Source organism: Zonotrichia albicollis, chromosome 6 (assembly GCF_047830755.1).
Source record: "Zonotrichia albicollis isolate bZonAlb1 chromosome 6, bZonAlb1.hap1, whole genome shotgun sequence".
Lineage (NCBI taxonomy): Eukaryota > Metazoa > Chordata > Aves > Passeriformes > Passerellidae > Zonotrichia > Zonotrichia albicollis.
The window spans coordinates 31,210,284-31,224,262 of record NC_133824.1 but is presented as its reverse complement, the minus strand read 5'-3'; the positions used below and the strand labels follow the sequence as shown (position 1 = coordinate 31,224,262).

The following is a 13,979-nucleotide window of genomic DNA, read 5'->3' as shown; positions in this document are numbered from 1 at the left end:
TCAGGAATGATCAGTGTGGTTGGCTTTTTTCCAGGGTTCATTGCTGAGAACAGGCCTGTGATCCAGCAGCCCTGGTTGCATTGCAATGGGTTATCACCAAAATGGGACTGTTCCATACACAAATCTAGGGGAAAAAAAAATACTTGATCAAAATGTGAAAATGTTGATTAGATAAATCCTGGCCAGTACCAGCCTGTAACAATTTATCAGTCATGCTGTGTGAGATGAAAAGACAGGTATGCAGAGTACATGAGGCTGTGCAGTAGCTGGTGCTTGCTCCCTGCCAGGAGAGTTTCCCAAGAGTAGAATGACCAAAGGCAACAGCTGAGGACTCCAGTCAAAGGAGATGTCTGGAAGAACCTTGCAGGGGGAAGCGATCTTGCAGTGAGTCACCCTCGGCTCAGGTCTGATATCCCTGCCCAAAGAGGCAAAGGTAATTGCCTCTGATTAATGCTGGCAAACTTCTGTGAACTCCAATGAGGATATGAAAGGACTGACATGCCTCTTTGAGATGGGGTAAGATAGAGTACAGCCAAGTGTGGGAAGAAAATTAAGCTGAGATGTAGTTTTTAATTACCAATAAAGCCATGCTCTAGAATAGAGGGTTGAGAGCAGGACTCGGTCTCTTCCTACTCTTTTGTGATCCTTGATGTATAGAAAGGAGTTTAGGGAAGAGCAACCCAGGATTGCTGTGGAGTCCCATTTGTAGCATTTAAATGGTTGTGCTGCCCCCTCACCCTTTCTTGCTCAGAGGATGTAATTATTTAGACAACAGAGGTAGCCAGAAACTTCCAGTGGATGCCAATAAAACATGGAAGGGCAGCATCAGTGGAGTCAGCACTGATATTTAGCAGAGGAAACACTACATCTTTACTGGCTATTTATGTGGATGAGGCAGGAAGAAGGCTGCCCCCAGAGTGTGCTGTTTGCTGTTTGCTGCACCTGGGATGTTCCTTGATGAACATCCCAGGTGCTCAGCAGCCCCACTCTGGTCTCACCTCTGGAGGAGGGAGAGGGGAATGGTCCAAGCCATGCTTGACAGCAAGTGGCAGCACAAGGCTTTCATGCCCCTTGGGTGCATCTGTCTGCAGCTCAGTCAGGAGGCAGGCTCCTGACTCCAATAGTGCAGATTCCATATGCACTATTGAGTAGCAATAGGCATAGAGCTTCCTTTTAATATCTCCTAACTTTGCAGACCATATGATTCATGTTTCCTTCAGCGATACTAAAGATATTATAAATATATAATATTATAAAGATAATATAATTTTATAATATATATATTATAAAGATATATTGGAGATAATTGCTCTCAGAGCTAGAGGTATAACCAAGAGGGTTTGATTTTCCAGTTCCTCTCTGGAAACTCATGAAGGGCAATAATGGACATATTTTAGGACTTTTATTCCATTTTAAGGACCATGAAAAAAAGCATTGTCATGTTCCTGGCAATAACCCTTCCCCTCCTAAGGCACCCTCTGTGTACCAGTTCATAAATGTTTATCATACCCCACAAAGGGAAAGGAACTCCATTTTGCAAATGGCAAATGGAAGTCATTCACCCAAAACTGCACAGGGAAATTATGTTAAAGCCTGGGACAGCACTTCCAGGTTTCTGATGACCTAAATTATATTTAGACTTATCTTCTCCCTCAACACCTAATACACTATCTCTATTATCCAAAAAGAGATGTTTGGAGATAGTGAATAAGTGCACTGCATGTAAAGCTATGATACTGCCATTACTGGTACTCACAAGGCAGGCAGGTACTGCAAGAAGTCCTGTTCCTCCCAAAGTAGGGTTGTATTTTATTTATTTGCACAGAGTCCCTGTATTTCAAGTTCAGCATCCTTTGAGGATGTTTTGTACATATAAGACTTTACTGTTAGATGCTAATAACTTATTGCTCTACAAATCTATTTGGCTTACAAGAAAAAAACCAAACCATCCTGCAGAAGATATCACAACACTAGATATCCTCTCCTACCCTCCCTTCAAATTATACACGCCATCCAGATAATAATGTCCAGGGTGGCTGACATCTTTCATCTACTCAATGTTATTAAAACCCCTTAGCAAGCAGAATGAAAACTCCTCTGTGCTATGTATAGCACCATGTGTAAAACAATTCACAGCTGGGAATACAGCCTGGGCACCCACACTTGGATCTTTATGGTTTGGGTTTTGCAAGCCTTTTTTCCCGGTGCCTGCCAAGCCTCTGGCTGGCCGGTGGCATTGGCACTCCGCAAGAAGCCTGCTGCTCTCCTTTCCTGGCAGAGCTTTCACAGGGTTTCAAAGTCTCCCTGCACTGCGGTTATTAAAGGCTTTTGTTTATCTTGTGAAATCTGCCCTGTGAATGCTGACACTGACTGAAGCGCTGGGAGAGTTTCCCTGACTCTTCCTCTCTCAGTCTCTCACGGGTCTATTCCCATGAAAATGATCTCAGGTGCGCTGTGCGTCACCAGCCTGCCCCGGGCGCTCCCTGCCCCGCTGGCAGGGAAGATGAATGCGCTCGTTCTGAAGCTCTGCCCGTAGCTGGGTGCTCCTGCTGCCGCCTCGCTGCGGACGGGGAGAGCCATCCCAGCGCAGGCCCCGGCTGTCCCCGGGCGCAGCCGCTCCCCAGGAGCGGCAAAGAGCTGCCTGCAGGAGAGCAGCGAGGGCTCTGCACACCATAGAAACCCATGGGCACTGCTTGGGCAGCTCTTTCCCAGCCTCTCTCCCATCCAGCCCTGCAGGGATGCAGCCTCTGACGGGAAACCCAAATCCTCCCACGATGAGCTGTCCTTCAGCACGTGATGCTGACTTTCCCTTCGGAGGAGAAAGGATCTCCAGTGTGTAGGGCTGAGGTGTTGACCCACCTTCCAACGGAGATCCCAGCTAGATCCTTGGCAGATTCCAGCTACATCCCTGTGTCCCTGCTGCCACTGAGCAATGTAACCAGGTGTTTACCTGGAGAAACAGAGAGTTAAGATCGGTAGCAGGGTGAGATGCTTATGAGGATGGTGGAGGAAGGGACAAGCCCACGGCTTGAGCGCCCTGAGCTCCCTGCAGAGTTTAACATTTGTGATGGCACCACCATCCCACCATTCACATGTCAGTAACTGCTTGGGAATCTCCAGTGCTGTCCCCACCAGGAAATTCCACCCTGCCAGCAGCAGAGTGACTGGCAGTGCAGCCACAGGAAGGGGGCTTTGCTGTCTGTGATTGATTCGCTAAACTGGGCTCTCTTCCACAGCAGGTCGAGCTCTTCCACCCTCAGGACCGGCAGGGCCAGGTCCCATGGGTGGGCTCCTGCTGCCAGCTGGGGAGCAGCAGGCACCAGGCCTGGCTCTGAGGCTGCTGCTGCAGTGCTTCCTTCTGCCCTGAGAGCCTGGGGAAGGTTTCAGCAGCGCCTGGCTCACTTTCTGAGAAAACAAGGAAAGAGAGCTTTACCCCAGACCCTGGGAAGCCCGTGTATTTTCATTGTATTTTAATTTTAAGAGATTGTCTGCCCCGCCCAAGATTATCTCATGGGAAAGAAAAGCCTGGCTCAGTGACTCGTGGTGAAACTTGTCCCACAGCCAAATTTCTTTGCACCTGATGTTCCTCCATAGCAGCAGAAACCAGAGTATTTTAGTTCACAACACTGCCCTAGGGGTAGTGCTGAGGATAAGGGGTTGGAGGGGGAGGATGGGACCCACATCTCCTGCTCCTCTAAAACAAGTCCTGCAAGTTTGGATGCCAAGCAGCTCAGTCTGGGAGCTGGAAAGGGCATGGTGTCACCCTGGGAACCAGAATCACGTGGGGCTGCAGCAGAGGGAACCTGTCTCAGGGATAAGTTGAGACATACCCTGCCCTCTTGTGCAATAGGTCTTTGCAAGTACAATGCTGTACTTATACGGTGGGAATGGGGAGCCCAGGGCTGGACTCTGCAGAGGCATGAGTAAGCAGCTTCCAGGAGGCCCAGGTGCCAGCTGGGCCAGCTCTTTGATTCCTTCTCTGGGAGCAGATGCAGAGCAAGTGCTGGGCCCCAGCCAGCATTCTCCACTACAGGAAGGACAGTCTTAGAGCCATATTGTAAACTTCAAGTGGTTCCTTTGGAAAAATGCTTTATCTCCTAGGCTCACTACAGAGTGATTTAGCAGGGTCAAAGAGAGGCAATGATGTAAACTGACTCGAGATGTACAAGCAGACCGTGTGGCCAGGGGTAGCATCCTGGGCAAAAAGGACTCTCAGCAGAAGGGAAGAGCAGCAGTTCAGTTTGCACACAGGCTGCGAGAGGAAAAACGTGCCTTGTGGTGACAGCATCTGTTTGAGCAGTGCCTCTGCTCCCTTCTGCTCTTGTGGTGTTCCCACACTGCTCTTTGAGGGGCTGCAGAAAAGACCATGGGAAAGGACTAATCTAGTCCAAATTAGGAGTAGGAATGTATTAGGAGCAAAGATGAAGCAGGTTACTTATCTGCCAGAACAGCTGAGAAAAGTCAGACCCTGCTTCCAAGCTGGGCCTAACTTGGAGCAACCTAAAGAAAAAGCCAGTTAGCACCTGAGGATTAAATTGGGGAGTGTTAAGAAAGTGATAAGGTTGTCAATGTAATCACACCCTCTCAGGAAATGGGGGGAGGATGCCATTCTGAGGTAATTGCATTTCAGCAGGGTTCCTCCTGCTGGGCTCATGTCAGCTCCTGACCTGGTAATAGTTCAGCCTGTCCCTTCAAAATAAATAGGATGTAACCTTCAGGGCATAAAGATCTCCAGAAGGACTTTCAGACTTGCCCTTTTGGTGCTGGAATGAGGCTGTGCTGAGTCAGATGAAATTTGGTATATTTTGGGGTTTAGTTCCCAGTCAGAGTTCAGCGGAAGCAAAGGAAAGTGTTTTTAGCTGGAAACCTTTTTGGCACAGCTAAACCCACTTAGGGTGCAATATCTACAGAAAAAGGAAACTAAAGGGTCCTTTCCATACTGCGTCCCTTCTGTTGCTGACATCCAAGCTCAGGTCTTTGGCAATGGCAGCAAGCACACTGGCTTCTTGTGGATTTAAAAAAACATGGTGTGTACCTGTACTGAAGTACTTGTACTATTACCTATGCTGGGTCTCAACCAGCATTCTCCAGTACAATAAGGACAGTCTTCCTTATCAGTTCCTCTGCTGGATGCAAGGATATGCAGCAGTCAACTACCCAGGATCCAAGTCAGAGCCCTGAGCAAGAAAGAAGGTACTAGAGAATTTCTACCCTGTAGAAATGTTGGTGCTTTTAGCATTTGATGCTGAGTTTTTGCTATGGAACAAGTCAGATCAACTAATCATAAGAATCCTTTGTGGAAGAAACTAAGCAGCACTTGTGAGGAATTGTGCTGGCCTACCAATGGACTGGGCTAACTTCACCCAGCCTGGTGGGGTGGCTTGTGTTAGCAACAGTTTCCCAGGAACTCCTCTGTGCTCTCAGCAGCATCTGAAAATACAGGTTGGTCAAGCAGCGCTGCAAGACAGAAACAAGCCCAGACTCTACCAAAGCCAGGTAGTAGCACAGATCCAGTACTGTGCCGTAAGAGGATGAGAGCAAGGCTTTACAGACACCTCAGGTGGCTTTGGTAGGAAGCTCCATTTAATGAGATAGATTCACCTCCCCACACCCAGAAGTTCAGCTTTGTTCACGGATTTCAGGGAGTTCAGAGTGCTTATTGTGCATATGACAGGATATGGCTCAGTAGAATGACTCACTCCCTGCAAAGTTAATTCACACTTTGCTGCTATTTCCATTCACAGGTGCTTTTGTAAGATTTAGTGCCAGGAAGTTACAAAGCTGGGAGCCAGCTCCAAATACTCCCATAGGTTACTTTACACCTAGTAAACAGTGGGTCTGTAGAAGGAGAGTGTGATTGCAGACTTGGTAAATAGCCATGCCCCCTCCCCCCCAAAAAACCCAAACAAATCCTAGAAATCCCAACAACCTCCTCACCCAAACCACAAGTTCCCAAATCATGTTGTATTGGTAGTGATTTCCTATTCCCTTCTAATTTCTAAATTTCTCCATTACCTCTGCTACTCTTGTTTTTTGTCCATTTTCTTTCCTAGCTCTCTGCTGAACCACCACACTCCTCCCTCAGCAACCTCACTTTCCAGCCATCTGACTCTGGAGCAGCTATGGGACCCCACATCTGGACAGGCAGGAGCCCTGACCTATCTGTAATACTGAAGACAAGGCTAAAAGGGTTAGTCCTGTGAGCTGTCTTGGATGGAGCCTTTGCATCCTATGTGGCACAGGCAAAATTTTTCAGCACTTGAGCTGTGTTTAACTGCCAAGGTAAGCGAAGTGAAGCTGGTCCTAAATTACCCATCAGCCTAATGACAGAGCAGCATGCTGTCATCAAGGCTCCAAATGCAAGTCCTGCATGAGCTTGGCCCAGTGAGGGCTGGGAGGGCTTCCTGACTGGTCCCTGGAGAGTGGCTTCTGGGGAGAGGCATTGAAAACCCTGGATGTTTGCTACTCCATCCCCCTCAGCAGCCTCCATACTGAGGGGCTGCTGAGGTAGAGAAAGATTAACTGAGGTAAGAGAAGGAACCTGGAAAGTTTCAGCTATGAGGGGATTTTTACCATTGCTAGTGGGAGTTAGGACATGGAGTGAGAAGTGGGGCCTTTTCCCTGTTATGCTCTTTGTCAGTAAAATGGAGTAACTCCCTCTCCGTATTAAAGCCCAACTTAATTTGCACTGCCAAAATTACAAACACAAATTGTGGACATTAAAAAATTTATTTGAACAAATTTTAGACACAATCACATAGAACAAAATTAGCTCTCAGTACAGTTTCTTTTCCAGAATGAAATAACCCCTGTTTCATACCAAGCTGCTACAGGACAACCCTTGCTGTCCTTGGCAGGAAGGAGGCTGGTGTTCTTTCCACCTGTGGATCTGCTCCACAGGGATGTGGCATGCTCTTTGGCAGGTCACACCACAGCCCTTGTTCTCACAGGCTAAAGAAATGTGTAAAGACACAACAGACAACCTGAACTAGTGATGCAGCAAGGTGCCTGTACAGGTAAGATATGCACACAGGGATGCATTGCTGAGTGAGAGCTTTGTCAGGTGTCCTACCTAGACCTGTGTCAGACATGTCACTTCTAGCTACTGTCTCTGTGCTCACCATCTCTTGGGACTCCTCATGAACCCAAATGGCATTTCAGATGGAGGAGTCCTTTTAACATTCAGCTCGTTTTGTTGCACCATCCATTTCAGGTCTCTGAGCCTTACCCTAGAAGCAGCTCCAAGGCTGTGGGCCACTTCCCTTCCCAGGAACACTTCACCTCTTTCATCCTGCAGTACTGCCCAGGGAGACAGCAGTCTTGTCTCACATCCTGGGAACTACATAAGCGGCAATACAAAACCAGCCGGCTATGAGAGCTGTTGGGAGGCATTTGTTTGGAGCCAGACTGCATTAGTCACATTTGCCTTGCTACAGGCTCACCAGCTCACCTGTGCTTGCCTTTGGTCTAGGGCAAACCATTCACAGCTATTTCTCTTTCTATCACATTACTCCAGAGTGTCCTCAAAGCGATGGGCTGTGGTCAGATGCAGAGAACCCCCTGAGTATCAAAAGCATCTCTTGACAGACCTGTCATGCTCTCTGCTACATAAACCAAAATGAAATGTCTCTGCAAAACAACATTTAGAAATTGCTGCAAGTTCTGTAATAAAATATAATAAAATGTGAATAGACTCTCTGAGGTATTAATCCCCTGAGAAAGTGGTGAGAGGGGAAGGGAGTGAAACCAGAGGAATTATTTTCTCCAGTAAAAACTTCATGGATTTCCTTTGCTTTTGATTTCAGCAGATCAAGCAGTGGCTTTTAAAAAAGGGAAGCATAACAGAAAGAAGCCCTGAGTCCTCTGTTCCTGTTCTGCATCCTCAGGAAAAGCAGTACAAGGTAAATTCCATTCTTCGGTGGAGATCTGAAATTGAGGATTTCACTAATAAAGAGAAACTCTCTCACTACAACCCCCTTCTTTTGATTCAGAACTGAATGTATTGACAATATTGCTTTGAAACTCATATCACTAGCAAAATTTTCAGGTCCCTAAAGGTTGCCCTGCATATTAGCATCTCAGCTAAGTAGAATCACAACTTTAGTTTAACTACACTCATTCTCCTTTCCTTCTCCATCTACCTTTCTTCATTCCATCTGTCTCCATTCTATTTGCTTCCTTTTCTTCCTTCTCCCTCCATCTACATTTGCCCCTTGGTACTGTTATAAACCCTTTGCTGACCCAATTTTTTCTCTGCTAGACAGAGTCACACCTCACTCTTCCTCACCTCTTCTTTCTTTTGAAACACCACACACACAAAAAGCCTTTCAAAGTTGGTCTCCAAGTCCACAACTACCTCTTAGGATAGGACTGTAACACCTGCACCCAGAGGACTAGAGAGTCCTCTCAGAGAAGGTTTTGTTCAAAGTATTACTGTAGCTCCCAGTGCATTTTCTCTTCAGCCTGCTAATGGCCTTTATTTAGGAAACAACTTCTCAAGAGTACTCCTAGTACAGGACCTTTAAGAAAGAGAGCTGCTTTTTCACATCCAAGTGAATTCTACCTATTTTGGTAAATGGAATCAGAGGGGGAACCCAAGTCTCATGCACCCCATGCCTGACCACATGCAGTTGCATGTAACTGCCCCTGCCCTACTCTCTGCCATGCCTGTAAATCAGCCAAGACACAGGCTGATTTCAGAAGTCCCTCATGTTTATTATGCTGCATCAGAACTCTGAAAGTGTGTGAGTTTCAACCACAAAACTGGTCATTTTGAACAATGTAAGGAACCTGTTCTGGGGTACCGAGTCTTGATGTACGAATGGCTCCCATTAGTCTGGGACACTACAGACATGTCCAGCAGGTATTACAGCTGCCTGGACCATTCCACATCTCAGCACCATGGAAATCTAGTTCATGTCTCCTTGGCATCTGATACTGTACCCAGCAAGAGACAGGTTTCCAAGCCCAGCAGCTTATCATACCCTCCTTGCTGGGGCCATAGGAGCAGTCACTCCAAGAAGGTGCAGAGCCAATTCTGGCATTGGGTGTTTCTTTTCCCCTCCCTCAAAGCAGCTTCAGACAAAGCAAAAGAACTTCTTCCAGCGGCACTTAGAGAGAGTCTTGATGCCTTTGGCAGTCATCTTCTTTTCCTGACGTGCCTTGTGCTCAACACCACTGACAATGGCCATGTCAAAAACTTCTTTAAGGTTCTTCTGGGTCAGTGCTGAGCATTCCAGGTAGGCTTCAGCCCGGATTTTGTCAGCTAGACCTTCTGCCTGAGGCCGGGGCACGGGCTTCACGTGGTAGCGATCCAGGCTGATGAGGACATTGACATCGTCCCGCAGGTCTGCCTGTGTCCCCACGAGCAGCACTGGCGCCCGCGGGTTGTGAGTTCGTATCTCAGGGATCCATTTCTCTGTAATGTTCTGGAAGGAGCTTGGGTTTACCACACTGAAGCAGACAAGGAAGACGTCGGTGTCAGGGTAACAAAGCGAGCGCAAACAGTCAAAGTCCTCCTGTAGAAAAGGGAGGGGAAAAAAAATCTTCACTGGACAGCTCTTCTAACAGCCTGATGCTGCAGCAGCTTTTCTACAAGTTAACTAGGATAGCAACAGAGGCAGGGCATTGTACTGACTTCATGGTCATGCCACGTTTCAGACACAAGTTTTAGAGTTGTGGGCATCTGTCATTCACTTGTCTGTGACTGCCATACCAGCAAATGGCTGGTGCTGGACCAGTGCATTTCCTCTCTTCCCAGTTAAACACCTCCCTCCTCAAAGCCTGAAAACAATGCCCATCCCACAGGACCAGAGTTGACAGCTGCTTTGATAGAGCCTACCTGTCCAGCAGTGTCCCACAGCTGAATTCGGACGGGGGCTCCATCCACGAGGACCTGCACTGTAGCAGAAGGAGAATAAGGATGAGTCTAAAGCAGCTGGCCAGCATACACATGTACACTCAAGGTTTTTCCTGAGCACTTTGCTTCATACCCTGCTGAACAGACTCACTGAAGTCACTCACACCTCCTCCTAGCTCAGCATCCTCCCAAACCTCACTAAGACTTGAAGCTTACACTGGAAACGTTAAGAGAACTGCAGCAGATCTGTTTTGTTAGCTCTCAGGTGTTTTGTGCTTGTCTCCAGAATTCTGAAAGAATAGTTCCATGTTACTGAACAGCTGCTCCTCTGGATAAGGCGAGCCCTTAGCCAAAGTTCCCTGAGAACCACTGAAAACCCACCTTTGTAATGAAGAAGCTATTAAGGAAACAGTGATCAGTGAAATCCCTTTCAGACTATCCACACACCAAAAAACTGCTGAGTTACACATGTAAGGCTTGCTCCCATTTCACTCCCTAATCACAGTAAGCCTTCATGTGGTATCAACTGACTCAGCCTGAGAGCTGGCAGGACCTCTGATGGCAATCAGGAATGAAACTGTTAGATGTTTAAGTGCATAGACACCACAGAGATTAGGCTAGGAACTGAGGAGAGGGGAAAAAAGGGTTGTGGAGCTGAAAATCACTTGTAAAGTCCTGACAAGGTGGATGGGGCTGTGCTTGGATGAGTAGAGGCAGACATCATGGCTAAGGTGACAATGGCTGACACTTGTCATGAGTTAGCTCCAGGGCTGTGTGCAGGGAGGACGCCTTATAGTCTTTTTTGTTAAAAACAAACAAAAACGAAACAAAACCAAAAAGCCCCCCAAAACCCACAAACAGACAAAAAAATCTCACAACCAGAAGAAGGATAAATCTTTTGTGATTCTTGAAGTGACTTGTCAGGTGAGAAGTGACAGAAGAGAGTTTAACACAAGCTTTTGAAGGAGAGCACTCCTCCCTGAAAACAGTCTTCGGGAAAAAAAAGGGGGACACAGACAAAAAGATGAACTGAAGTTCGGTGGGAGACCAAGACTGGAAGAAAAAAGAAGGGGTGGGTGCGTCCACCACAGAGCCACTCCTCGCGGCGTAGCTGAAAGTCATTGCTTCCGTGTGACTGGGAAACGGTTGGGTTGTTACCATATCTGCCCCAGAGGAGGAAGAGAAACCTGTTCCTGATCAAAGAACCTGCTAGATCCTGACTTGATTTTCAAGGCAGCAGGCATTTGACTTTCTAGTATCTGGTTTTCTCTGTCTCACAAGTGCACTGAGAGAAGGAATTAGCATCTCTGAAATGTCTCGCCGTCTTCAGAAGAAACTCACCACACATATTACCTACTGCTCCAGCATCTGCACAGAGTTTCATCCCATCTGCTGCTAGCTTGAGCTAGGTTAGCAACTCTGCAACAGCCCTTCAAATACCGCCCTCACAAGGCCCACACCCTCAGGATGAGGATAGATCATGGTACAATAGCGAAGGGGCTGGCAGAACAGGACAGCCTGGTGGAGAAAGGTCACTGGGTGCACATTTCACTCAAGGCTGCTCTAGCTGGCAGCGACACCCAGCAGGAGGTAGAGCCAGACTATATCTGTATGTGGCTGGGTCGCTGTCCCAGAGATGTCCCCCTGACAATGCAACACCTTCTCCTATCTTGTTATTGGCATCACAGTCCCATGAGCAGGATTAAGGTTAGAATTTAAACTGCTGAGTTCTGCAGGCTGTTTCAATGGCAGGTATTCCCCAAAAGTGGAAGGAATTGGATTGAAATTTCTGAGCTGGATCCTGAAGCATAATATTTGACACCAGGAAGGGACTTTCTTCAGGCTTACCCAGGGTAAGAGTAGGAGTGGGAAAGGAAACTTGTCTGTTCTTCCATTTCCTCCCAATAAGCAGAAAGTGAACTTCACAAGACACATTTTTAATGTTTTTTATTTATATCATTACAAACCCTATGAACCTATGAAGGCAAACTCAGTACTGGGACATCCAGACTGGAACTAAACCCATGTGCAGCTATCTTCAGAATACCTGCTGTTAATCAGGAAGTCTCTGCATTCATCTTGCCTTCACCTTTCTGGACCATTTTATTATAGATTTGCATTTCCAAAAATGTGCAGTCTCATAACTACAGTCATGTTTAGCCTCTCTTAGTCCAATCTATACACATTAATGCAAAGAGAGCAGAGAGTGCAGTAACCTTTTTCTTGGAGGACTGATGATTCCTTACATCTGTTCACAAAGGGCTTCTGGACCATGAACAGCAGCGTGTTCCCAGTCCAATTCCTTCAAGTAACAGCAGAATAGCTTGGAGAAGGTAAATCAACAGCTCTCAGCGTGAGCAACTGAGAGGGGACATTGAAACAAAACACTCCCTCTAAGTACCCCAAAGACTATGAGACATTGGATGTCTCATTCCTGGTCTGACTTGAGCACGTCTCTAATCTACCAATCTACATTGCCAAGTAGTGCTGTGTTTCTTCATATCAAATGAAGATAAGAAGTCTTTCAAAGGGCTTTGTATTCTCCTGGGGTTTATATTAGAAATTGAAGCCCAAAGGTAGAGGAGTGTAGAACAAGAACAAAGATAGCATTTACAAAAGTGGAAACTAATGAGAGCTCATCAGCTTGCAATTCTAGCCAGACTTATAAAACCTGTCAAGTTTTTGACAAACTCTGTTCAATGCAAACTTCACCAGACATGAGAGAAAAGGATGGTTTTCCCGAGTATCAGTTGAAGCTAAAATCACAGCCTTACACTGTAGACTATTTCTGAAGCAAAAACCACCACTAACAAAAAAAAAAAAGCACCTAAGCCCCCTTCTATTTAGTCATGACAACACCACAAAACCAGGAAGATGCCCAAGTTCATAGAACTTGCAAATCAACTTGACACAGATGCGGAACGGAGGACCTCCACCTGCTAAACCTCACACAACGCGGGAGGGACTCGGTCCGAGTCCCAGAAACGCCCTCGGGCTGTGTGTCCGCAGCCCGTGCTCCCGGGAGCGCTCGCCCCCACCCGCGCCGGGGCCCCGCTCCTCCCGAGCTTCCCGCGGTCTCGCTGCTCCAGACTGCATCCTCCGGGCCGCCATGTGCCCCGCGCAGCCCGGGCGGGCACCTACCGGAGAACGTGTCGAGGGCGGTGGGCTGGTACTCGTCGGGGTACCCGTTGGTGGTGTAGCTGACCACCAGGCTGGTCTTCCCCACGGCGCCATCGCCCACCAGCACGCACTTGATTCCCAGCTCCGGGCCGCTGCCCCGGGACGGGCTGTGTCTCCGTACGGCGGGCGCGTAATCCAGGAGCTCCTGGGGAGGCATGGCAATGGCACTGACGGTGGCACGGCGGACTCGACAGGGCTCAGCGTGGGGAGCGGCGCGGCAGGGCCGCTGCCATGCTCCTGAGAGCGGGCTGCTGTCGAAGCTGCCGTGCAGGGCCACCCTCTCCAACCCGCCGAGCTTCGCTCCTCATCACTGCACCTGCCGCCCTGCGCACAAAACCAGCCTCCATTTCCCTAGTCCCGCCCTGTCCCGCCCCGCCGGGAGGCGGCCCTGCCCAGCCCTGCTCTGCCGCCTCCTCCCGCCGCCGTCCCGCGGGCGAGGGTCCCGCTGCGGCGCCCCCTGCCCCGCCAGGCCCCCGAGCGGCGCCTGCCCTCGGAATTTCCGCAGGTGCCACGCCGGGCTCTGAGGCGCGCACACACGGGAAAGCCGCGCTCCGTCCGAGTAGCCCCCGCTTGCTTTTTGAGAGAAGCAGCTCCACTGTGCCATTTGGGGCATCTGTGATTTCTGTCATGAAATCAGGACAGAAGTAAAGCCAACAGTGCTGGTCAATATTGCGAAGGACAATCTAAAGCAAATGGTCAAAAGTCATCCCATCTGTTAACTACGCGATTGGCATTACTGGGTTGCTGGGGCCCAGCCAAGCTGTTCCTACCTGCTGGCAAAAGCTGCAAAGTGTATTTTCCCAGCTGCATGAACAAGTGCAGGAGTTCCCAGTCTGCTGCCTGTTTTTCATATTCACCTCTGGTAGCTCCCACACCACACTGTGCCCTTGGCAGCTAAGAAGAGAGCTCCATCCCTGCCCTGAGGATCTCGCCGTCTAAA

The 13,979-nt window shown here is 48.4% G+C and overlaps 1 protein-coding gene across 1 annotated transcript; it reads right to left on the bottom strand.

Moving 5' to 3' along the window:
• Window positions 1-6,710: 6,710 nt before the first annotated feature.
• RHOV (ras homolog family member V) lies at window positions 6,711-13,407 on the bottom strand. The gene is made up of 3 exons (XM_005480027.4): window positions 13,001-13,407; window positions 9,842-9,900; window positions 6,711-9,518 (listed from the first exon to the last, which is right to left on the bottom strand). The coding sequence occupies exons 1-3, from the start codon at window positions 13,194-13,196 to the stop codon at window positions 9,078-9,080; spliced, it is 696 nt and encodes a 231-aa protein (XP_005480084.1). The 5' UTR covers window positions 13,197-13,407; the 3' UTR covers window positions 6,711-9,077.
• Window positions 13,408-13,979: the final 572 nt, after the last annotated feature.

Bases quoted from the DNA above. Each gene is read 5' to 3' on its own strand.
- RHOV (XM_005480027.4), bottom strand. From the start codon at position 13,196: ATGCCTCCCCAGGAGCTCCTGGATTACGCGCCCGCCGTACGGAGACAC. The intron at 9,901-13,000 runs GTAGGTGCCCGC...CTTCTGCTACAG, and splicing joins CGCCCTCGACACGTTCTCCG to TGCAGGTCCTCGTGGATGGA. The intron at 9,519-9,841 runs GTAGGCTCTATC...CCTTTTCTACAG, and splicing joins TGTGGGACACTGCTGGACAG to GAGGACTTTGACTGTTTGCG.